The sequence below is a fragment of the Podarcis muralis genome, chromosome 10 (assembly GCF_964188315.1).
Source record: "Podarcis muralis chromosome 10, rPodMur119.hap1.1, whole genome shotgun sequence".
NCBI lineage: Eukaryota > Metazoa > Chordata > Lepidosauria > Squamata > Lacertidae > Podarcis > Podarcis muralis.
The window spans coordinates 16,202,002-16,227,206 of NC_135664.1; the positions used below are offsets into that span (position 1 = coordinate 16,202,002).

The following is a 25,205-nucleotide window of genomic DNA, read 5'->3' on the forward strand; positions in this document are numbered from 1 at the left end:
TCTACCTCGCCGGCGCAAGCGCGCGACTTTATAAGAGCGGGTCGGAGCATGCGCAGTCCGCCTCCCGCGCGAACGGTCCTTCGGTGTCCAGCGCTTCGTGGGGCGGAGGCGGAAAAGCGCGGGAAGCGCAAGAGAGGCGCCTCGCTGGCTTGTGAGAAGATGTACCACCTGTTTTCCAAAGTCGTCTCTTTTTTCTGGCGAAGGGCTGACGAGGAGATGGAAGGAGGCAGGCGCCGCGCAGCCGGAGGTAGAAGAAGCTGACTGACTCCCCCCCCCTCATTCCCTCCCTTCCGAGCTCAGCTTTGTTCCTTTCTTGGGTGCCTTCCTTCAGGGTCTACTCGGAAGTAAGCCCGGTTGAGTTCCGTGGTTCTTACTCCCAGGACAGCGAGCATATATAAAGGCACCAGGGAATATATATATATATATATATATATATATATGTATATATATGCATATATTTACTGGAATGAATGAATATATATATATATATATATATATATATATATATGTATATATTTATATATGGAATATATATATATATACACAGTGGTACCTCTAGATACGAACAGGATCCATTCCAGAGCCCCGTTCGCATCTAGAAGTAAACATAATTAGCGACGCCATGTCTGCGCATGCACACGTTGCTTTTTGCTGTTTCTGCGCATGTGCGTGATGTCATTTTGAGCGTCTGTGCATGCGCAAGTGGCGAAACCCAGAAGTAACGCATTCCGTTACTTCCAGGTTGCCGAGGAGCGCAACTCGAACGAGCTCAACTTGAAGCGTATTCAGCCCGAGGTATGACTGTCTATGGAATATATATATATTCCATTTAAATATATATAATCACATTATTATCCATATATATATATTAAATTCCATTTAAACATATAATCACATCATTATTATCCTTATTGGCTCTTTAGAGCCTATCAACTTCCTTCCCTCCCACCTCTTGGCTTTCAAAGTTAACCTTTATATCACAGCATTTTATATATTTTCCAGTTCTAATAAAATTCATCACAAAATACCTCAAAGTTTAAATAAATGTAGAAAGGTAAAAAAAAAAAAATTCTCATTAGAAGTCTTCAGATAACCCTACTAGTGTTGTTAATTGCTTACAATGATCTTTCAAATATTGTGCAAATTTACTCCAGTCTTTTATTATTTGTTCTTTATACCCCACCCATCTGGCTGGGTTTCTAAAAAGTATTTTGGAATACAGTACTTGATAGTGCTGGTTTCAGATTTTTCCCGTCAGCTTCACCAGTTCTGCAAAGTCCATTTCCATCTGCCACTCTTCACTGATGCCTTTCTTGGCATTAGCTACCTCATTATTATTTTTTGGCATTAGCTACCTCATTATTATTTTTTGGCATTAGTTACCTCATTATTATTTTTTTACAAAAAGGCTTTATAGGGTCACAGGTCGTAGAGTTGGAAGGCACCACAATGACCATCTAGTCCAGCCTCATCTTTTTGCCCGACCTGAGACTTGAACCCATGACCCTCAGATTGAGAGTCTGTAAATGGGTAAAATCGTTAGTAGGATTGGAATGTCACTCGTCGTTTAATGGTGAATTTTGGACACAATGGAGGGATAATTGATTTGGATTATCATAAAAGATGCAGGGCGAAATGATTAACAAAGGGGAGGAGGGAACTGCAAGAGATTCCTTGGAATCTTATTTCTATGTTGTATGTTGGAATATGTGACTGTAAAATTTTAATCTGAAAAACCAAATAAATAAATCTTATATAAAAAAGAGAGTCTCATGCTCTACCAACTGAGGTATCCCATAATTAATAGCTATTCAGTTTATGTACCATTTTTTTATCCAGAGATCCCAGGTTATTATAATAATGACTTGTTGCCTTGAGACCTCTGTCCCACAAATAGAGATTCTTGTATACATCACTTAAAAGTCTTAAGGGGCATTTTTATTTATTACTGTTATTAGAAAAGAGAATCCATTCATCCTGTAGACAATGCTGTTCCCTCCAAATTGTGGACAGCACATCCCGTCAGCTTCAGCTGCTGAGGGATCTTGGGAGTTGTAGTCAGATCTGGCCCATCCATGAGGCAAGGTTAGGCGACCACCTCAGGCAGCAGATCCTGTTGTAGATATTATTTCTTAATTTTATATTCTTTAGTGAAAAATAAAAAGTACATACCGTATTTTTCGCCCCATAGGACGCACCGGCCCATAGGACGCATCAAGTTTTTTGGGGGGGAAATAAAGAAAAAAAATTTTATTCCCCCCCCCCCAGGCGCTTGTGGGGCCGGCAGCGGGGAGAAGCGCTCTTCTCCCCACCGCCCACCTTCAGATCAGGTCCGGGGACAGCAGGAAGACGCGCTGCGTCTCCCTGCTGTCCCCGCTGCTTGCGGGGCTGGCGGCGGGGTCTCCCCGCCGTCAGCCTCCAAACCACTTCGGGAGACAGCGGGATGGCGGCGTTCCGCCTCCCTCTGTCCCCCGACCTTGTGGGGCTGGCGCTGGGGCTCTCCTGAAGCCTGGAGAGCGAGAGGGGTCGGTGCGCACCGACCCCTCTCGCTCTCCTGGCTTCAGTGAAAGCCTGCATTTGCCTCATAAGACGCACACACATTTCCCCTTCATTTTTGGAGGGGAAAAAGTGCGTCCTATAGGGCGAAAAATACGGTAACTACAAGGGCACAGAGCAAGGTATCGCACACAGAGATCCTGATGTAGAGCTTTATTTCCCCATCTTCACCCTTGTTGCTGATGGAGATTTTCACTCGCTCTTTCTTCCTTCATTTCAGGTGCCAAAATGTTTTGGTGGGCCCTGGTTGTAGTCCACAGCTATTGGCAGAAACCGAGTTGGCCACCCCTCATATATTTATTATTTTACTTACTTGTTGAAAATAAATGAAGAACAACAAAGCCTGTACTAGGAAATCTGGAATAGATTCCTTTAAGAATTTGTTCCTCTTGGCTACAAAAGAGCCTTTCTAAGAAATCTACTAACATTCTAGGCTTCTATGTTTCTACATTTTCTGGGAACGATTTCTACTTGTTGCCTAATTTGTGTTCAACTTTTGTGTTTGTTCTATTTGTCGCGTGATGTTTACTGTTAGTAATCAGTGATTTTCTAAGAAGTATAGTTCTGTGAATATTACTACATACACACCCCACAAGAATGCTGACATTTCAAGTGACTACAGCTAGAGTTCATGTAAACATTACTTGTTCAAAAGTGAGTAGCTGTTCGTAAACCAGGCTTGTAAATAAGCCCATTAATGTTACTAGCCTTCCGGAGGGTGGGGGGAGGCGAGCCTGTTTAGCCTGCTGGAAGCTTGTAGAGGAGGGATGAAGAACTCTGCCCCTTCTCCACTCATTCTCATATACAGTATAGAAGTCCATGTACTTGCTTGCATGCGATTCCTTATTGCCCATCACTGCTTAAATACAAGGATATAGTAAACACATAATTTATGATGTGTTTTTGAAAGGTGTGCGCTCAAGTTTGAAGCTAGCCTTTTCACTTTACAAAAGGGTTTAAGAAATATCCTCACACATATTCACTGGGAATTCTCTTCAGTGTTCATCAGTCTTACTTAGTTTCTATAGTTTGTGGCACTCTTCTAAATTGTGGGCCTTTGTAGTTGTTGCTAGACATTACTTTGTCTAGTGAGATTGACAGTGTTATCTCAATCTCACACATATACTCGCCAACCATGCATAGAAATGACTGTCAACATGAGAATGTCTCAGTGCTCAAGTTGATTTAGGGGGAGGAGGAGGATTTATATGAAATTGTTCCTCTTCTGCCTTTTTCCTTTTTCTAATTACTAGGCTGTTAACAATTATGGCAGCTTTATATCCGGATTCCAAATGCATTGTCTGTGAATATGTCCTGTTGATTGATAGCATGATTACAGAAGGTAGCCACAATCAAAGTGCCAAGGGGTGTATCCAGCTAAGTCCTACTCAGATAAACCTGTTGAAATTGATAAATGTTTAAGTTAGTCATGACATTGATTGCAACAACTCTGAGTGCAACACTGAATGCTCTACAAGCCTTTACAAATGATACACATTGGGGCAAAAAAAACCCCCAATTTTACGTATGTGGGTCTGAACTGGCAGTGACAAAAAAGTAACAAGACTCTGTGGCTGTAGTAGATAGCTTGTTGAAGAAGTTGGCCCAATGTGCAATATGCTGTGAAAAAGGTAAATTCTATGTTGGGGTTCATAAAACAAATTTAGGATAACTTCCCAATGTGGAAAGGTTACAGCATTTGACGCTTAAATTTAGGGAAAAGGTGAGGGGGGCATTATTTTCATGCACGATAATATACATGGTGTAGAGCAGTGGTTACCTGTTAGCTAAGTGCTGCAGACCCCCTGTTTTTGAAAATTTTGATATCTCTATGGTAGTTATTGTTATGTGAATGGTGTCACAAACCTCATGGGTGGGTTACGTGGACCCTCTGTAGTCAGCAGGCCACCAGTTGGGAACCCCTGCGTAGAGAAAATGAATACAGAGTTGTTTTTCTCCCTCTGAATATCAGTTGCTGAGAGTCGCAGCTGAGAGTGCTCTTGTGTTTCCCATAGGCATCTGATCGTCCACTGTAAGAACAGGATGCTGGAATAGATAGACCTTTGGCTTATGATCTTAATGTCTGGAGGTCTGCAGGTTTGCCACCCTTATATAAGTTATTCCCAAGACAAAGGAAACCCTGTCTGTAAAGTTGTACATAGGACTTTGCTTCCTCTTTCAGTAGACTTAAAATCTACAGTAGTTGTGATTTGCTTTTATTCTGAGGAACTATTGGATATTTTCTTGGTGGTGAATGGGAAGGCCTTCCCCCTCCATGTTGTGGCTTTGATGTTTGTCAAACAAATTTATCTGACCTGATCCCCATTTGGAGATAGCTATTCCCCACAAAACCATAATGTACTGTATAGTGAACTGTGGAGAATGTTAGAAACCCCCAGAACATATATAGGGAAATTGCCATTAAGAATATAGAAATTGGAGCTCCCTTGATATTCATCAAGTTCAGCTCAACTAAATTTTGCATTGATAAGCTCTCTTTGGTGAAGGTTGTTCCAACACTAGGGCTGCCAGGTGTTATACCTGGAAAGTTTCCCAATGTGGTATTATAGTTTAAATAAACTCAGTAAGATTCCTTACCTCCTGTCAAGGAATTAACCAAATTCCTTCAGTTTTCTCTACATTTGGCCAAAATGCCAAATTATGGTTTGGCACCACAGGAATAAGCCTGGAAGGAGCTTTGGGCTTGCATATTAACTTCCTTCCTTCCCTTGCTCAAGTGCAAATCATAGTTTTGTCAGTTTGGATGTTTTGGTAAAACTATGGTGTGACAAAACCCAGACAATAACTCATTACTCTGAGGTTGTAAAGGTAAAGGGCCCCTGGAGGTTAAGCCCAGTCCTTTTTTACTCTGAGCTTGTGAGGAAAGGAGAGAAAAGTATCGGCTTCATTTGCTCCAATAAGCTAGTCATAAAAAACCACTTTGTTTCTATGCTGCTTTAGAATCTAATCAGAAGAGGGGAGGGAAAACATATGAATAAATAACATTTATTTTGCTAACCATCGTCATTTATAGAAATCCTTACAGATGTTCTGTTAGAGGTGGCAAGATGCAGCAAGAACAATTTCCCAATGCTGTAGCAAATACAGCAAATTATTTTTGACACAACTTAAATGTATTTTATCTTCTTTTTAGATGGCAATGAACTAAAAACCGTAAATGGTGTAGTGACAAGATTATGCCTAGACTACGGCTTGATAGATGATTTGATCTGTTTCACCAGCGAAGCTGTGATGAGCAACATTCCACTGCAAGTTGGACAGCAGGTTGTAGCTCTTGTTGAAGAAGATAAAACCTCTCATGGATTAAGGGCAATCAGGGTGAGACTCAAATAAATAGCTATAGAAATTGGTCATGTGATTATGTTAAAAAAGGTAAAGGTACCCCTGCCCGTACGGGCCAGTCTTGACAGACTCTAGGGTTGTGCGCCCATCTCACTCAAGAGGCCGGGGGCCAGCGCTGTCCGGAGACACTTCCGGGTCACGTGGCCAGCGTGACATCGCTGCTCTGGCGAGCCAGAGCCGCACACGGAAACGCCGTTTACCTTCCCGCTAGTAAGCGGTCCCTATTTATCTACTTGCACTCGGAGGTGCTTTCGAACTGCTAGGTTGGCAGGCGCTGGGACCGAGCAACGGGAGCGCACCCCACCGCGGGGATTCGAACTGCCGACCTTTCGATCGGCAAGCCCTAGGCGCTGAGGCTTTTACCCACAGCGCCACCCGCGTCCCGTGATTATGTTAACTGTCTGTAAAATAAACTTCAGTTTTGTGTATAACTGATCTCAGTTGATCAGAGTGAGAGACTTTCCTATATATGCCAATTCGGCAAGAAAGCCGAAGTCACTTCAGACTCTTGAACGTAGATAAGCTCTTCCTCTACCAATTTAGGGCTTTTGTTGACACTTCCACTTGTCCCGCCTCTTCTCCCTCACTGGGGAAACCCGCTGCTTACTGTTGAATCAGAACAAATGCCAATCATTTTTTCAGTGGATTGATGTTTGTTCCAACTCAGCAGTAAACAGCAGGTTTTCGGGGGGGGGGGGGGCAAAGGAAAAAAACTAATCGGGCCTCTGTTTTCTAGGTACAGAACGAGTGGAAGTGTGGACAAACCCTTACTGTGAAGAGTCAACAAGATCTTTCAGTGGAAAACATGATTTAAACACCTTTTTCTTGCTAATTTAAACCAATCTGTTCTGAAATTCAGCATTTTATTAAACTTTTCCATAAACGGATTTGAGTATTACTGAGCTGAAGAACAAGGAGCCAACCTGATTTAGTTCAGATAGATTTATTATTTCATAGCGTGTAGTTTGGTCCATATACATTTATTAACTGGTAGTGAGCTGTCTCAGTTTATACAGAAAAGATCATAATTTGCCAGTGGTTTTCAGAAGACAGTCACTGTTATGTTCAGCTACCTACGAAAGAGGATGTCTCCTTTATAAGAACAATGTCTTTGTTCAACTGCTGTAGAAACAGTTTTGTGCGTTTGTAGTGTAGCTAGGCCCCTAACATTCAATTTTTAAAGGATGTATTTGCATGTGATGCGGTATATAAAGTATATCGCTGGTATTCCAGATGGAGGAATACCTACAGGACCCAGTAGGTGGCAGAGTTGTCCCACTGGCTATAGTTCCAGTAGTTGGCTACAGCCTCCTCTAGAATCAGCAAGGCTGGCAGTAGACAAAATACAACATCAAGAGAGAAGAGAATGTGCAATGAAAACTAAATGTTAGGTGCAAGTACCTCTCCAAAAATGTACAGTAATCATTTCCAGGGATTTGTAGAAAAAACACTAAGCAATGATGCATATGGAAAGATACTGCGAAGAAGCAGCACTTCTTCCCATCCTGAAAATAGGAAGGGTTATTTTCCATTAAATTTGCAGGAAGTTGCCAGCAGATTGCTCCAGAGAGAGACAGATCAATTCTGTTGAGAGCTAAAAATCAAAGCGAACTCAAACCAAAGAAAGCTAACATGTATGAATTTAAACTGAAGATAAACCTACTACATACATGCAGCAGTGTTTTGGTTCTGCTGCCGTTCATATTTGTCTCGCTGTCTGCTGTGGCAAAATTACATAAAGCAATTAATTTCATTTTCATTACATTATTCCACCATTTCAGTAGAAAGAAAAAGGCGAGGAGGTGGGGGGACTTGTATGTCATTTGCAGACTGAAAATAATAACAGCGCTGAATACCAGTCATATCTGCTGGATTGATTTCTGTTCCAGAGAGGGGACAAATAAGGGAACATTGGCAATTTCCATTCATCTTCGTTTTTGTCAGAATTCTCCAACATCCCTAATTGCAGTAGTTCAGTAACTGCCCAAGATGGAAGGTAATCAGCTAGCATTGAGCAGTTAACCCATCCAGCAGAGTAAATATTAAGAAGCTTCCTAATACATGCTTTGCGCTGGTGCTGGCTCGCCAGAGCAGCGATGTCACGCTGGCCACGTGACCCGGAAGTGTCTTCGGACAGCGCTGGCTCCCGGCCTCTTAAGTGAGATGAGCGCACAACCTTAGAGTTGGACACGACTGGCCCGTACGGGCAGGGGTACCTTTACCTTTACTAATACATGCTTTGGTAGTCTTCACAGTATCGAATTATCTCACCTTGTTCAGGTGGTTGATATACGTATATAAAGAAAAATTTAAGACGCATTCACAAGCAAATTCCAGTGGTCATTGATAAACTTTGCAAAGTCTTAGAAAGCATATACCTTCTTCTGGTTCAGCACCCCACTCCCAACAGTGTGCACCCTCTTATCTAGTTCTCTTACCAAGGTGGCTTGATTAAATGGCACACCTGATTCCTTGTTGGGCTAAGGAATGTATGAGCCCTTACACTTTGAGTGCATGCTCTGATGGTAGGTTCAGCAGAACTTAAGAGTAAATTAATTAAACGATACCAAAACTTTCCTTTCTGAAACTGTCTGCTCCTGCTTTCAAAGCCAAGATCTGTGAGCAGCCACCTGCATTTCCACCCTCTCCAATGTCTGCAGCTCAGTGTACTGGATCCTCATGGCTCTCTTTAAGTGCCTTTGTGTCTTTTGACATCTCTTCATGGCCAAAATACTGGTAAGCTCTCTAATATAAGGCTGATCCTGGTTGGTTTTGGCCCCTTGGTTTGTACTGAGCACACTTCCAGGTTCAGTCCATAAAGATTTGTATTGGTGGAAGGTTGACAGCTATGTACATGTTTGAAGAAGTTGTGCAGCATTTGGAGAGGGGCCAGTTTCAACAGAAGGAACCTCAGCCTTAGGTCTCAAATCACATTTGAAGGTCCTGCTAGGATGCCTCCTGTAGGTAATTTTGATTTGTTCTACAGGTAGAAAAGGTATCTGATAAATGGGAAGATGACAGCAAGTGTCCTTATCAAGGGGACCAGGACACCAAAACACTCATTGGCAGTATTACTTCTCTAACTGCAGTTGGTGGCAGCGTTAATCAGACAACCTCCTTTTCCATGGATGATGTTTGTGAAGGTAACTTATGCCTACCTTGATAATTGTTATAAACACAAAGTTGTGATTTTAAGTTGCAGAGGGTTTCTTTCTTTGAAAATTGCTTTAGATGAGTTGACAAAAGGGTTTCTAAGAATATAAACTGGTTTAGAAAACTGTGTTTTGTATATGTGAATCTATAAGCATCTTTACCATCGCAGTTACATTTCAGAGATGTGTTTGCTCTTGAGAATTAAGATCTTTATTGTTGAATAAGCCATGTAATCTTAGATCTGTTCAAAACTTGAATGGACTCTTGACGTTTGGAGTACTTTCCCTTTTTCCATTTTGAAACTTTGTTTGACCTCTGGTATTTCGAAGAATAAAACAGTGCAGCAAATAGTCTTGTGATGCCTTGAAAACTAATGAATTTATTACAGCATAAGCTTTTGCAGGTTAAAGTCCTCAAAAGCTTATACCATAATAAATTCATTAGTCTTTAAGGTGCCAGAAAATTCCTGTTTTTTGCTGCAACATGCTATTATGGCTACCCTTCTGGTCATTGCTTCATTTAATCCAAATTTTGGTCTAGTAGCTAGGTATACTTGCCTTTTAGTGCTCCAGTACTTTTAACTTTTCTTAAAGTGACTTAGTCTTGTTCAAACTGTTTCCATTTTCTTGTAATGTTATTGTTAAGGTTTTGACCCTTGTAAAGGAGATTGGGTGCAAGTAGAATATTTCATTAACCCAACAACCTGGACCAGTGAAGCAGTTTCTGTAAAGCCCTTGAGGTATAAGAGAATTGACAAGGTATGTCTATTGAATGGTTTAATTTTGGGATTTCTTAAAAATATTGTATCAAATACTATAATGTAAAAGGAGAAAGGGTGGGTAACTATATAGCAGGAACTGTCCTTGCATGTAAAGCTACCCTGTTTATATAGGAAGCATGTTCATTGTATTAAAATCTGCTGATTTGGGCCTCAACTCTGAAAATCACATTTTGGACTTCAAGTAGTTTAACTGTTAATGGCTTCCCTCTATCATCAGGATCCCTGACAATTTTAGTTCTGTGGAATCTGTAAAGGAGTCATCAACCCTTCACAAGAATACAGTTGTGAAGTATTATAGAAAGCCATGACAGTTAAACCACTGTAAAGTTTCAAGATTGTAGTTTAGGTATACCTTTTGACTTGAAGCTTGTCCTGTATATATATATATATAAAACAGTGAGAGTTAGCTTGTGTCCATCGAATGGATTTCCAAACTTTGTCTGAATGTTACTTACACAGTGACATTGGGAGCGTCCCGTGACGTGCATAGAGGCAACCAAAGTATTAACACCTGAATGGAGCTGTAGTTTGGAAGTGTTACTAATACTATGTAATGATCACTGGCAATTTTTAAAAATCTAGTTATTGACTATCACTCCACAGGTGATGTGGAGTGATCATTCACTTTGAATGTAGTGCTCCAAGAGTCAAAGTTAACAAAGCCAATATTTTGGTCAAGCAGCTCATAGAAGACTTAACGATATTTGGCAGTTAAGAACATTGAGGGACATACCGGGGGCGGGGGGGCACAAAATCACGCCTCTCCACTGTGGAGTCCATCCGGGCACCTCAGCAGAGGAATCCAGTTGCTGGCATGAGCTGTTGCAGCATCCCTGCAGGGTTCCCATCCCCAGTCAGCTGGCAGTACTATTAGAAGTGTGAGAAGAGTGCTCAGCAGGGCTCAGAGGGAAGAAAGATGGAGAGAGCAGGTGAGAGTTGCAGGAGGAGGGAAGAGGAAGGAGACAGAAGAGAACACAGCAAGTTGAAGGAGGCAGGAAGGCAGATGGATGGACCGGAAGAGGAGAAGAGGCAGAGCAGAGCTGACTTTTTGAGTTTCTGGACCATGGTCTCTTCCACCTTCAGAGGCGCCGATACATCTCCTTAACAAGGGAGCCTCTGAGATAATTAGAGTACAGTACAGCATACAGTTTAAGGTTTAATATATTATGTGGCAGTTTTTAAAGAGTACAGTGGTACCTCGGAACTCGAACAGCGCCGTTCTCGAACATTTCAGCTCCCAAATGCCAACAACCTGGAAATAAGTGCTCCAGTTTTGAAATGTTCCTCAGAACACAGATGTCTGACACGGCTTTCACTGTGCAAAAACTTAGCTGTCGGCCAACCAGAAGCTCAACCTTGAAACTCAAACATTTCAGAAGTTGAACAGTCTTCCGGAACGGGTTACGTTCGAGTTCCGAGGTACCACTGTAATTGGATGGCTTGAAGTACAGTGCCCACTCAGTAACCTCAAATGGGTTATGCATGCTTACACTGATTTTATTGCATCTAAAGATAACTACATTTTTTTACAGCTTCGTGTTTCCAGTGTGTGTGGAAGAACTGGTGTAGTCGACGACAGTATCTTTTTCACCCTGGATTTCCTGAAACTTCCTAATGGTTATTTTCCTCGTAGACATGACCTTGTCAATGTGGTGGTTGTGGAGAGTAACCAATCATGTTATATCTGGAGAGCACTTTGTATGGCTCCAGCAGAAAATAACTGGTAATAAAAAACTTCTTCCCTCAGTCAACGACTGCTTAGAGTTCACTTTTAAAAAATCTACTTTGAAGTGAGGCCAGAAGTATTAAAATTGCATTCATAATTCTCCATGTATGTCTTGAGAAGAGTGGTTTTAAAAAATCATTCTGGTTTTAGCATTTTATGAAAGTTTTGTCAGTTTTAACTTTCTAACTTGAGAAAAGAAAAATGTAGATGTGTGTCAGATCGGGCTTTGTTACATAATTCTATATGCATAGTTTTGCAGCATGGTTTCTAATTTTGAAATCTTACAGGTCATCTCTAACCAATGCAACCAATTTGGATGAATCATACGAAAACTTAATGAAGGACAAAGAAGGCCTAGAGGTATCAAAAATGATAAACTTTGGAACACTAAAATTAGGAATGCATAAAAGCATCGAAGTATGGATAGAGTAAGTTGTAACTTCTTCCCTAGATTTTTCCTTTTAAAAGCATTTATTCTTTAAAAGCATTTGTACATTATGAAACCATGATGTATTTTTTCCCTCATAGTTACTTTTGCAGTTGGGCTTTTAGAGTCCAGTTTGAAAGTGCGAGGGTCAGTAAAACTGGTAACATTCCTTTTGTAAATAGCTTCGTCATTAGATGCATGAAGCTTTAATGTGAAAAACTAATTTTACGACAATTTTAATGAATGATTGTAAATTTTGTGAATGGTAAGTAGCACACAAACCTCCATTTATCTCTAGCATTCTCCCTACACTTACTGTTTGTTTATTGCACTTACATTCCACCTTTTCCCCAAGAAGCTCCCAAGCAGAATACATGCTTCTCTCTTTCTTCATTTAATACAACAAGTCTGTGTGGAAGGCTAAGCTGAGAGGCAGGGACTGGCCCAGTGAGCTTCATGGTTGAGTGGGGATTTGGATCCTGGTTCCCAGGTCCTAGTCTGACACATGAACCACTAAGGTAAAAGTAAAGGGACCCCTGACCATTAGGTCCAGTCGTGACCGACTCTGGGGTTGCGGCGCTTATCTCGCTTTATTGGCCGAGGGAGCCGGCATACATGTGTCATGTGGCCAGCATGACCAAGCCACTTCTGGCGAACCAGAGCAGCGCACGGAAAAGCCGTTTACCTTCCCGCTGGAGCGGTACCTATTTATCTACTTGCACTTTGACATGCTTTCGAACTGCTAGGTTGGCAGGAGCAGGGACCGAGCAACGGGAGCTCACCCCGTTGCGGGGATTCGAACCTCTGACCTTCTGATTGGCAAGTCCTAGGCTCTGTGGTTTAACCCACAGCGCCACCTGTGTCCCTACATGAACCACTACACATTTAATTTAATTTCAGTGTTTTTAAATATCATTTAACCATGTAGTTTCTCAATTATGTACAAGGAGGTTACAGAAGGGAAGCAGTAGGATTAAAATCAGTTGACATGAACCATAATATCAGAAAAGCTCATTTAAGATGCCTGCTGAAATAGAGTCTTCATCAAATGCCAGAATAACAGGAATGTGACCTGTCTGATCTCTGTCTGGAGTTAGCTCAGCAAAGTTTGGTCCATAGTACTGTTATCATACCTCCTGGTGGAGATGAGCCATGCATCTGGACCATGGAGGACCCAGGTGATGTGGATTTCAAGTATTTGGTTATATAGCCCCCCCCCCCCCCCCCGGAAAATGTAAATCTGGTGATGCTGCATCTCATGACGAAAGGGCAGGTGAAGCCACGTCTGTGTCATTACTTAAGCTTAATAAAGAGAGGAAATGGATTTAAATTAAAAAAAAGAGTATTGTTGCATCTTTAACTAATAACAAATCTTTGCCTTCATCTATTGATGCCTTTCCGTGCACAGGCAACGACTGATTTACACACGTTTCATATGGCATTACAGCGACCCGGAAGGAGCTGGAAAAGGGGACGGAATGTGCTTATGCGTGCTCCACCATTGCATGCAATGACCCAGAACACAACAAATCTGGTGTTGCCTGTATAGAAGTAGTCTTTCCATTCACAGAAAGGTCTTTAATCTTGTAGAAGCCTCCACTAAACAACCTTTCTTCAGTGCCACTTCCTAAGATGTTCCACAGGGTCCCCCAATCTCTCTTAACAGGTTTTCCGAAGGGTGGGATGAGTTGGTGAAATTAAGCTCCCCCTGTGTTCACGGATGCCACTGCTAGACCAAGTGCCCTTCTGCAGCTGAAAGGACCTTTTCCATTTGCATAAGGGCAGTATTGGATGCAACCCCTTGTGCCTTGTGGATGTCTTGGAACACAGACATGCTTGTCAGAGCATCTGCTTGCTACTGTCAAATTACAGTTTCAGCAGGGTAGGCCTGTGTATCATCTTGCTGCTCTGGGCTCATATGGAGGAAGGTGTGAAATGTAAATCTAATAATTGTAGTAATAATAAATTGTAATAATAAATAGAATGAATTTCTATTGACATATAAACAGTGAGGTTTAAATGTGTGTGTGTCCCCCCCCCCTTTTTTTTTTTTTTTAGGAATAAAGGGAAAGCAGCACATTCTTTAATTAGCTGCAAATTAGGTGGCTGGGATAAAGAGATGCAATTTTGTCTTCAAGTGCCAAGAACATGTCAGAAGAGTTCTGCAGCATCCCTAGGGAATGCATCAGGTAAATACGGTATAAGAATATAAGAAAAAAGTCACACATACATGCCTAATTCCTCTCTTGTCTATAAAGAAGCCTCGGCATGTAATATTCTGTGTAATTAAAGGTAAAGGTAAAGGTACCCCTGCCCGTACGGGCCAGTCTTGCCAGACTCTGGGGTTGTGCGCCCATCTCACTCAAGAGGCCGGGGGCCAGCGCTGTCCGGAGACACTTCCGGGTCACGTGGCCAGCGTGACAAAGCTGCATCTGGCGAGCCAGAGCCGCACACGGAAACGGCGTTTACCTTCCCGCTAGAAAGCGGTCCCTATTTATCTACTTGCACCCGGGGGTGCTTTCGAACTGCTAGGTTGGCAGGCGCTGGGACCGAGCAACGGGAGCGCACCCCGCCGCGGGGATTCGAACCGCCGACCTTTCGATCGGCAATCCCTAGGCGCTGAGGCTTTTACCCACAGCGCCACCCGTGTCCCTATTCTGTGTAATTAGAATAGTGTAATTTGTTTACTTCCATAGAAGTTCAGCCTGTGGATGAAAACAATATTGGAGACGATAACAACTCTGTTAGCAGACAACCTGAGAAACTAGAAAAAGAGCAAAAAGAAACTGGAGAAGAGAAAACAGCAGAACCCATCGAGGCTATCTCTCTGCCTTCTGGGAGAAAGATTTCTATAGTAGTTACATGCACTGCAAAGTAAGTATACAGTACGTTCTTTTTCTTGCTGTTTTAAAATGTTACAAAACAACAGTAAATTATGGGCTTTGGCATTAGTGGCCAGAAAGCTAACTGATAGTCAGAAGGAATTGCAGTCCAGTGTGCAATTTTAGTAATGCAAATCCCTAGGTATGACACAACTTTGGTGTAGCTAAATACCTGCTTTTGACTTCAGAAGATCTGGTTGTCTAAGAACAGATAATATATTCAACATTTATGCTTTCATATTCCTCCCCCTCAACAGAAGTTTGGCTAGCAGCAGTGAAGGTTGCCTGCAGTGTGAAAAGGAATTGCCTAATTAGCAATTGATCTCATCAGGGAAGTAGCTGTCACCCAAGAGGGGATTCTAGCTCTCTGGAGTATGCACCAATTATTCAGAACAACATTTGAATCAGTCCTGGCTTATATGCAAGGGAATCTGTCTTTGCATGAAATGTCTTACTGTTCAAAGAGTTTGATCCTTTAAGGTGATGTTTGAAAAAAATTGTAATCAAAGGTTCTGATTTAAAGTAGCATGGGCATGGCTCTCTGAATTCAGGTTATGGTACTAGAACAGCTGAGTTAGTGGCAAAGCAAAGAGGGTGAAGAGTATAGGAACTATAAAAGCAAAATAGGCTGGACAAATGATCAGAGGAGTAGCAGATAATAAAAGATATTAAGTTGCACTTGTGGCTTGCAATAGGGACGGGTATCCTCCAGAACAGCTGCTATTTGTGTTTTCTTACACACTCTGCTAAGTTCATTGAGAGAGAGAGTGCTTTCTGTTTCAGTCACTGGAACCTGTTTCACTGTCATGTCTGATGATGACTAGCTCTAATTTTGCACCTTCCAGGTCCAACAGTTTGCAGTCAACGATGAAAAGTTGGCTGTCTCATTCACAGCTTTGCCCCATACATCTCTGTATACACCATTTTCATCTTTCACTCCCGTGTTCACCTTCCAACCTCAAGCTCTGCTGTCCACCAAAGAAGCGGAAAACTGCTCAGATACTCTTTGTTTGGTTCTCTTGTTCGCATGCGTAGCACAGAGTAAAAGACAACTTTTCTATAGGCTTTGTCTCATTTAGGTTTTTTAATGAAAGTTTTGCCTTGCTTTTGTGCCTTTAAAGGAACCCTGGCCGCTGCAAAGACCTCTTGTTGCTCTGCTTTTCTGACTGTGTTATCGGTCGCTACATTGAAGCAACTATAGAAACAGAAGAAGAGTTATTAATAGCAGCCACTCAGCCTTTTTCCCAACGAAAACGTCAAACCACTTCGGACTCTCATAACGACAAGGCAACAATAGTTTTACCAGAATTGAAAAGGTACTGCCAGGTACACCATGATAATCTGCTTAAGCAAGCTTTTAGATTTTTTAAATTGAAAAATAATAATAATTGGGTGGGGTTATATCTATTTTGTTGTATCTGTCAGGGAACTGCCATCGGCTCAGGGGGGAGAGGGGGAAAGCCGGATGGATTACAGAGAGTCCCCAAAGATCGTGGGAAGCAGCTCCTCCTCAGCGGAGGAGAGTAACCACGCCTCCAGTGGAGAGGAGCTTCAGGGCTCGGAGGTGCCAGGACATCTTGCCTGGGCAAAGCGGGGAGGGGAGAGGTCCTCCGTTACCCACGCCCTCGTTGCGCAGTAAGCTTTTGCGCCGAGACTGGGCATCAAGAAACTACTTTGCTGGGGAAGGTTTAAGGACTGCCCACTCACGGATTCTGCCAGCGAATGAGCCAGCCACGGGAGAGTGGCGCTCCGGACAGATAAAGTTTATTTTGGCATCAAAAGCAAGGCTTCACAGCCTTATTTTTTTTAATGACAGATAATTATTATTTTTAATGACAGAGAATTGATTAGATAAATCCAATGGGATTCTTAATATTCCTGTGACCTAATCTTTATTCTAAACTACAATAAAAGGATGCTACTTAGGGTGTTTGTTCTAGCCGTCCATTTCTTCAGGAAACTACATCTGTCAGTTTTATCCATTTTAGCACTCTTGAGTTCTTTAATCTTCCATCCTTCCCCATGGGAAGAGAAGCAGTTTCTCAATCAACTGTTGTTCCCACTTAAGTTGAATTTTAGAAAAGGACCACCAGACATGTTGCAAATCCATATTAACAGCACTGGACATGATACAGATCTGTATTAGCAACAGATTTCCCAATATTTAAATGTATTTACTCTGACTTATTATGTTTAATCTTCGAAGGGCCATGTGCCTTCCAGAGCAAATGATGGTGGTTGGAATATGAAGGGGAAGTCACGTTGGGCTAGTGGAATTCCTTGTGGTAATGGGATGACCAAGGTAGCTCTTTAACATGGATATTGCATGTTTTCTGATAAGGTCTATGGGAACCAACTAATCTAAAAAATTTAAAATTTAAAATCTAGTAGTTCAGCTGGCTGATCAGTGCCGTGCATTTTGTCAAGTCAGTCTCTAGTCCCTATGCATTTTGTGGCTGATAAAAGTTTTCTTAATTTGCTAAATGAAATCCCATCCTAACTGGCCAACTTTGAATATGTAAGAACTGATTTTGTATCCTGACAGTAAACTACTGTTTATTAACTTCTGATGCCTTAGAATCTCAAGGAGACAACTACCAAGTTTCCTTCCCCAGTACCCTATTCCAGATCTATTAAGGAGATGTGTGGAAAAGAAAATGGACATACTGATTTTTCAGCCAAGTCTTGGAGAGGTAGGATGATACTGCTGTAGCATAGATAAAATGCATAGCTCAGAGGCAGCTGAAGGGTGGGCTATAATTGCCTATAAATACGTGTTTTCATTGTGTTCTTAGTTTCTCCAAGCTTTATTCATTTCAGTAGAGGAGTTTTTGGGAAGGGGGATGTTTGTTGCTATTGTTAAACAATATTGAGCCAGAAATCCTTGCTGATCTACTGCAAATCACCCAGAGATATAACAGTAGATCAGATCGACTTTCTGCCCACCCCAGCATTAAATGACCAGCTTGCCCCCATTTGTTATACAGTTGACATCTTAAACTTGTTGTGCCCAGTCAGTACTTGGCTGTTGGACTGCCTTGGATTCTCTATAAATACTGCCTTGACTTCCATGATGAACGGAATGGAATATAGATGTGCTAAATAAAGAGACTTTGAGAAGTGCTTGCAGAATTGATGTGTGTTGTGACTTCCTCAAAAGCAATGTTTTCTTACATTGAGTTCACAGCTCCACAGCCCTTCATTGGTATTTGAGGGCTCTTGTGGCTCTGTAATATATAAATAATGTGATACAAAGCTTTTTTCTTTTCAGGCCCTGACTCTAGCTAATTATAAAGCAAAATTTTCTGCTCTGCTGTGGCTGGAGGAAATCTATGAAGAGATGGAAATCAAAGAATTATCTATGTGTGGAGTCACCTTGGAAAAGAATGGAAATTTGTTGGTGCTTCGGGTGCCAGGAGTTGCAGAGGGCCGCCCTTCTTTATGTATAGGTGTGGAATTTTCTATTGTCTTAAACAGTGTTGATGTTGCTCTGTCAGCAGAACACTGATCTGAACAGCATTAAGTGGTCCTGCCAATACCTTTTGGCAGGGCTCAGACCTAGTAAAGTACTTTTGTTTCTTATATCTTTTTTAACCAAAAACCTACAGAAAATATACATATATACATATGTACTGTTTTATTGTTGTTAGCTGCCCTGAGCCCGGCTTCGGCTGGGGAGGGCGGGATATAAATAAAATTTATTATTATTAATATAAACATAAACCCTTTTTAATTTTAAAGTGCATCTCCTTTCATCAAAGATCTCAGATATGTATCACCTATCTGTTTTCGTTTATTTCCCAATATGACAGAAAAATTCAGAAACAGCAGAATAAGTAGGGTATATAAAGCTCCATAGCAGTGTCCTTAAAGTCCTGACAAATACAGTGGTACCTTGAGTTACAAATGCCTCAGGTTACAAATGCTTCAGGTTACAAACTTCGCTAACCTGGAAGAGTTACCTTAAGTTGAGAACTTTGCCCCAGGATGAGAACAGAAATCGTGTGCTGGCGGCGCTGTGGCAGCAAGAGGCCCCATTAGCAAAAGCACGCCTCTGGTTAAGAACAGTTTCGGGTTAAGAACGGACCTCCGGAACGAATTAAGTTCGTAACCAGAGGTACCTCTGTAGCTGGGTTTTAAAATCACAAATCCTAATAATCTTTCATAAAGATGTTACAGTGGTACCTCGTGTTAAGTGCTTAATGGGGCCTCCTGCTGCTGCCGTGCCACCGGAGCACGATTTCTGTTCTCATCCTGAAGCAAAGTTCTTAACCCGAGGTACTATTTCCGGGGTGGCGGAATCTGTAACCTGAAGCGTATGTAACCCAAGGTACCACTGTATTTCACAATAGCACTATGCTGATCATTCTCAGTAATAGATCTTTTCTTTCAGTCTCCTGTGTACAGGATAGCCACCTAATTGCTATAATTTGTACAGGACCAATGAAATAATTTATATCTTCTAATTCAGGTGACAGAATAATATTGAAGACCCAAGATTATTCAGAGCCCATAGTCCACTACATTGCATTTGTCACTGAGGTAAGCTCCCCATATCTTTTGCTTTATTTGGCTTTTGTCCTGTTTCGTGTGTTTTTTAACACTGATGCCCTATCCATGTTTATTGAGAAGTAAGTGGGACCTACCCCCAGGTAAGCAGTTATAGTATGACAGCCTAAGATTTTGAAAGGAAACAAAAGTACAAGAAATACTTTGTTACTGGTATTCCTTGGAATTATTTTATATCTAAGTTCTTAGATATGTTCAGTGCTTCTAATCTCTGAATTTCAACAGTTAAATGCAATTTCTGTTAAATCATTTTTTCTCAAAAGCTTAAAAGTTCCTATAGCATAGAACACCCTCCCATCAGATGTCAAGGAGATGAGTAACTGTATAACCTTTAGAAGACATCTGAAGGTAGCCCTGTATATGAAAGCTTTTAATGTTACTACGTTTATATATATATATATATATATGTTGGAAGCCACCCAGAGTGGCTGGGGCGACCCAGTCAGATGGGTGAGGTACAAATAATTACTTATTTTTATCATCGTCATCATACCATGTTAAGAGTTCTGTCAGTGCTACAACATAATAAATAATTGTTTGTGGTCTTTTTTCCTTTCTGTATACAGATCCATGATGAAGAGGTTACTCTGAAGCTTAACCCAGAGTTCGAACAGGCATATAATTCTGAACCTATGGATGTGGAATTTACTGTTAGCAGGTATGCTTTTTCTTAAAATTGTATTTCAATTCATTATGAAGCAAAAGGGCACACATTCTTCACGCAACTCGGGAAATGCTGAATAATATATTTCAGAGTCACAGTTTTTCATAGGTGTTAATGTGCATTGACTTAACAGAACTAGCTAGCTTATGAAACTAGTATTTTCTTATTGTAAATATCACAGCAGCCCTAAAGTATATTAGGTATGTCACGTATATTGATTATGGATACTATTGTGGTCTCTTACTAGTAATCTGATCTGTTGACAGGACCACCCGCCGAAGATGCCATTTTGCAGTAGAACAAGCCATACATTTAGGACAAAAAGGTGGGATATTTGTGTCATCTCACATATCAGATCAGTTTTCCTACATTACCATATGCGGCTGCTGCTACTGCTGCTGCTGCTGCTACTACTACTACTACTACTACTACTACTAATAATAATAATAATAATAATAAATTAACTAATTATTATTTGTACCCCGCCCATCTGGCTGGGCTTCCCCAGCCACTCTGGGCGGCTTCCAACAAAGATTAAAAATACATTGAAATGTCACACATTGAAAGCTTCCCTGAACAGGGCTGCCTTCAGATGTCTTCTAAATGTCAGGTAGTTGTTTATCTCTTTGACATCTGGTAGGACGGCGTTCCACAGGGCGGGTGCCACTACCAAAAAGGCTCTCTGCCTGGTTTCCCTGTAGCTTTGCTTCTTGCAGTGAGGGAACCACCAGAAGGCCCTAGGCGCTGGACCTCAGTGTCCAGGCAGAAAGATGGGGGTGGAGACGCTCTTTCAGGTATACTGATGTGTCTAGGAGCAGTTTTTTGGTGTAGAACTGGAGTTGAGGTTTGAAGTTGCAAGTCTTTGTGTCCACAGGGGAGTAACTAATACACTTTGGGGAAAGTGTTACTATTAGAATTTTTGCTGACTTTGTAATTTGGATTCCCCCCGCCCCTGCGGGCTACTTCAGCTGAAAAAGGGTTAGGCTGAGGGAAGACACTTGAAATTCTGATCCTTAAAAGACTGCAAGAATAAATCCTGTTGACATCCTCTACTGTCAGTTTCTATTAAGCAATTCAGTGGATCAAATTCTTATTCAGAATTATACACCATTCCCGTTTCTCTCTCCTTCCTGTTCTTTCCCAAGTTTTATTTCCATATCAGGTCACTGTGCAATCTCCACAAGTTGTCAAGCAGTGGCGTGATTCAGAATGGCTTTCCGATGCACAAAACCAAAACATCACAGAAGAAGATGAGGTATGCCTTTGCCATCCATTTATTATCTGCTTTACAATAAGCTATTTACTACCAAATGGTGTGGCAGTCTGTAAAGTTAAGGTGTATAAGAGAACCTAATTTTGTTCCTTTCCCACTATAAATAGTCTACTTGCCAACATTTTACACTTGGATATTGACGTCAGAATGTCATTTGGGATGTTCGATACAATAGTGTGTTCTCTGTCTTGAAAATGCGAACTGAAGAACTGAAGTTAATGACTCATACATGTTTTTCTCCATAGCAACTTCACATCTTCACCATCTATGTCTTCTGCCCTTTATAATGCCTCCATTGTAGTTTTCCCTGTAGATGAATACCAAAGAGAGGACCTGCCAAAGGAAACGGATGCAGATTCCTCTTATGCTAGAGCAGCCATAGGGAACCTCCAGCCCCCAGGCCAGTAGTCCTAATTTGACCTATGATGCTGTTTCCACGCACGCCTGATGTCAGGTGTAGGGCGGGTAAGGCCACAGCTGCAAAGGAATATTCAAGAGTGTTAGTGTGCACTTCCAATTCCTCCTCTGCAAGCAGGGGTTGTACTCCACACTTCTTAAATTTTGGTGCAAGTGCCACTGGGATCCACTCCCAAGTGGGACCAATCCCTGTCACAAGGGGGGGGGGGTTTGAATTTAAACTAAGCCCCACCCACCTATCAAAGTGGGGGTGGCAGGGACCTCAGGGTCCAGCCTAGCAAGCAAATCCTTTTCCCTACCCCTTCATCCCAGCGGGCTTTTTGCATTGTTGCATCCAAGTACACCGAACACTCTTCTGTAAACATTGCCCAGACTGGGGTTGGCAGAGTTGGTGTGCTATACTCCTAAATCCCTGGTGGGGAAAATATTCAAAACAGAGAAACCTGGAGTTTGGCTGCATGTTTGCATAGCTCTTTTGAATAGCTGCATGAGTAAGCTGGGTAGCTGCATGCACTGTTTGGCCTCTACAGCTCACTGATCTCTCTGGGGAATTTCTATTAAATCTTTATTGGCTTTTTCAGGCCCTGTTTTTCTCCTTCCATCATAAACTTTAAACTTTGCTTACCAGAATGCAAAAGGTCCAGAGTGGCTGTATCTGAAGGTTAAGTATGGACATCTTTCCCCTCTTCCAAATTAAGCAACTAATCTCTCTCTTCCCATAGGCGCCGACTCCATGGGGCCTGAGGGGGCCCGAGTCCCCTCAAAAATTCGTTTGGGGGGGCTCTGCCCCCCAATAATTTAAGAAAATTATTAGTTCGGCCTCATTACGCCCCCCCGGCAGTGGCGTAGCGTGGGGGGTGCGGGGGGGGGGCCAGCCGCACCGGGCGCAACATCTGCGGGGGGCGCACTCGCAGCTCTCTGCCCCTCCTGAGGTACTATTTCTGGGTTAGCGGAGTCTGTAACCTGAAGCGTATGTAACCCGAGGTACCACTGTACTTCCAAGTCAGCGTGCAAGGGATTGCAGGACCGGCGGACTTGGCGGTGGGGGTGGTTGCTGGAGCCTCGTCTGTCCTTTCAGCCCCGCACCCACCGCGCACCCCTTCCTATGCCACTGGTAGCTAGGCGAGGCAGGGGGCACTGGGCGCCACACCTCGGCGCCTGCAGCATGCCTGAGCCATGCGTCTGCGGGCGAACTGCCCGCAAGCTCCGCTCTGGCTTCTGCCCACCGCCTCAGCCTCCCTACAGCTGAGGGGGAGGCTGCAGCGAGGCTCCACGCAGCGCGCCCTGCCATGGCTCTCCCGCATGGCACTCGCCCCTGGCTGCAGGACGTGCGCCGCCCCGTGCCCCCGAGCGGCTAGCTGCGCCGCTGCGCTGAGCGCAAGGAATACGTCCTCGCCGAACTGGAACTTTGGCCAGGTAGGGGGAAGCCCTTTGGGCGGGGGCTGGAGACCGGGGTGGGGAGGGGTTAGGAGAGACGCTACCGGCCCCGTCCAGAAATGCCCAGAGCAACTGGAGCTCAGCTACGCGCACACGCGCGCCCTCCAAATCCCGCCCCCCCCCCTTTCTCAAAAGAAGAGAGAGAAAATGGGTCCCGGGTGTGAAACCAAAGGACCTTTCCAGCTCCTCCTCAATTCCAGGTGTGGATGGCAATGCCTCGTGTCTCCTCCCCCGCGACCAGAGCGCACTTCCTAGGCTGGCTGGACGGTCCCTGGGGGTCTTCGGGTTGCCATATTTTGAAGAGCACATTTGTCGACTTCTGCTTTTAGCTATGGATCAGTGGCCTAGCGTGGGGGGTGCGGGGGGGGGCAGCCACACCGGGCGCAACATCTGGGGGTTAGTGTTAGGGGGTGCAAATCCACGGGTTAGGGGGCGCAAATTACTTGCTTTGCCCCGGGTGCTGACAACCCACGCTACGCCACTGCCCCCCGGCGATTCTCTGCCAGCCGCTTCATTCCGCTTCCACGCGCCTCGGATAGAAGGTGACGCGCGCCGCTACCTTCTGTCGCCTCCGTCACTTCCCGGCTTCGTCTCCCTTCGTCCCCGCCCACTCTTGGTTCTTCGGCGCTCCTGCTCGGCTGCAATAGCGGAGACTGCGACCCGCTCCGAACCGGCGCTCTCCAGGCGTGAAAAACCCGCGAGGGGGTCTTCCCATCCGCCGCCCGGAGCTGCGCGCAGCTTCTCTGCTGGAAGCGCGAAGTCGCCGAGGGGATGGAGCACGGGAAAAGTATTTTTTAAAAATACTTTTAAAAAACTTTAAAACTCACTAATTTTCATCTAAAATTTAGAAAACTTCCCCCCAGCAGGACCCCGGTATGGGCCCCCCCCAATATTTTTTATAAGTCGGCGCCCCTGTCTCTTCCTCCCAATGAGTTTAGTTAAGTCAGGGACAGCATGAGGAGAAAAGTGTGTTGTCTTCTCTCTTCACATTTTAAGAACTCTTTTCCAAACATTTTTCAAATGTTTTTCTGAGCAGTGTTGTATATGCAAACTGTTTGAAGTCTCTTTGGAATTTCCACAGGAATAAGCTGTGCCTGAAATTATTAAGTCATGACTTGCATAGAATTATCAAATCTAAAATTTGAACAGATGCTACTATTTTTTTTAAATACTGTATATTTAAATACTGTTGGGTCTTCTCTTTTGCTACTTGCAGGATAAGAGGGTACAAAATGGCAATGAAAGGATGATGCCAAAAGACGAGGCAGCTGTCATTTCTGACGTGGTGACTATTGCCACACAAACACGTTAGTATAAGAATATTGTAAATAATAGAAAAACCTTTTAAATACTGACTTTTTAAAATTATTTGCAAGCCAGAGAAAAACACTTTTTAATATACACAATTTTGAATGTAGTAAATGGAACTTCAGTATCCAGTAGAAGAAACTGTGACTTCTTCAATCCCATGCTGAATGAGCATCAGAAACTAGCAGTGAAAAGGATTCTTAGTGGTGAATGTCGTCCAACTCCTTACATTCTGTTTGGACCACCAGGAACTGGTAAAACTGTCACAGTGATTGAAGCAATTTTGCAGGTAACAGTTAGCAACAATATATTTGGGTTTCGACGCTGCCACTTTTAAGAATTTTAACTTTCTCAACTACAGTCGTACCTTGGAAGTCGAATGGAATCCGTTTGACTTCCAAAATGTTCAGTGCAGCTTCTTATTGACTGCAGGAAACTCCTGCAGCCATTCGGAATCCCTGTCAGACGTTCGGCTTCCAAAAATAGTTCGCAAACTGGAACAGTCACTTCCGGGTTTGTAGCATTTAGGGGCCAAAACGTTTGAGAACTAGGCTGTTCGAAAACCAAGGTACGGCTGTATTTGTCTAACAATGAATTAGCTTTGAGGTGCATTCCCATTGCTTGAGAAGGTAGAAAGAGAAAACCAAGG

At 42.9% G+C, this 25,205-nt stretch overlaps 1 protein-coding gene across 3 annotated transcripts in view; it reads left to right on the forward strand.

Moving 5' to 3' along the window:
- The first annotated feature begins 62 nt into the window (after positions 1-62).
- MOV10L1 (Mov10 like RNA helicase 1) overlaps positions 63-25,205 on the forward strand; it is a 39,195-nt gene continuing 14,052 nt past the window's right edge. For 2 of the 3 annotated variants that reach the window (XM_028747116.2, XM_028747117.2), the window contains exons 1-17: positions 63-247; positions 5,711-5,895; positions 8,906-9,062; positions 9,718-9,830; positions 11,386-11,576; positions 11,867-12,007; positions 14,065-14,195; positions 14,703-14,880; positions 16,010-16,204; positions 17,467-17,581; positions 18,160-18,337; positions 19,360-19,430; positions 20,024-20,115; positions 20,388-20,446; positions 21,267-21,376; positions 24,465-24,555; positions 24,667-24,845. In XM_028747116.2, the coding sequence (XP_028602949.2) occupies positions 160-247; positions 5,711-5,895; positions 8,906-9,062; positions 9,718-9,830; positions 11,386-11,576; positions 11,867-12,007; positions 14,065-14,195; positions 14,703-14,880; positions 16,010-16,204; positions 17,467-17,581; positions 18,160-18,337; positions 19,360-19,430; positions 20,024-20,115; positions 20,388-20,446; positions 21,267-21,376; positions 24,465-24,555; positions 24,667-24,845 (2,274 nt within the window). In that variant the 5' untranslated portion in view covers positions 63-159. Of the gene's footprint in view, positions 248-5,710; positions 5,896-8,905; positions 9,063-9,717; positions 9,831-11,385; positions 11,577-11,866; positions 12,008-14,064; positions 14,196-14,702; positions 14,881-16,009; positions 16,215-17,466; positions 17,582-18,159; positions 18,338-19,359; positions 19,431-20,023; positions 20,116-20,387; positions 20,447-21,266; positions 21,377-24,464; positions 24,556-24,666; positions 24,846-25,205 lie in introns of those variants that run through there. The other variant, XM_077935822.1, reaches the window with a different exon arrangement.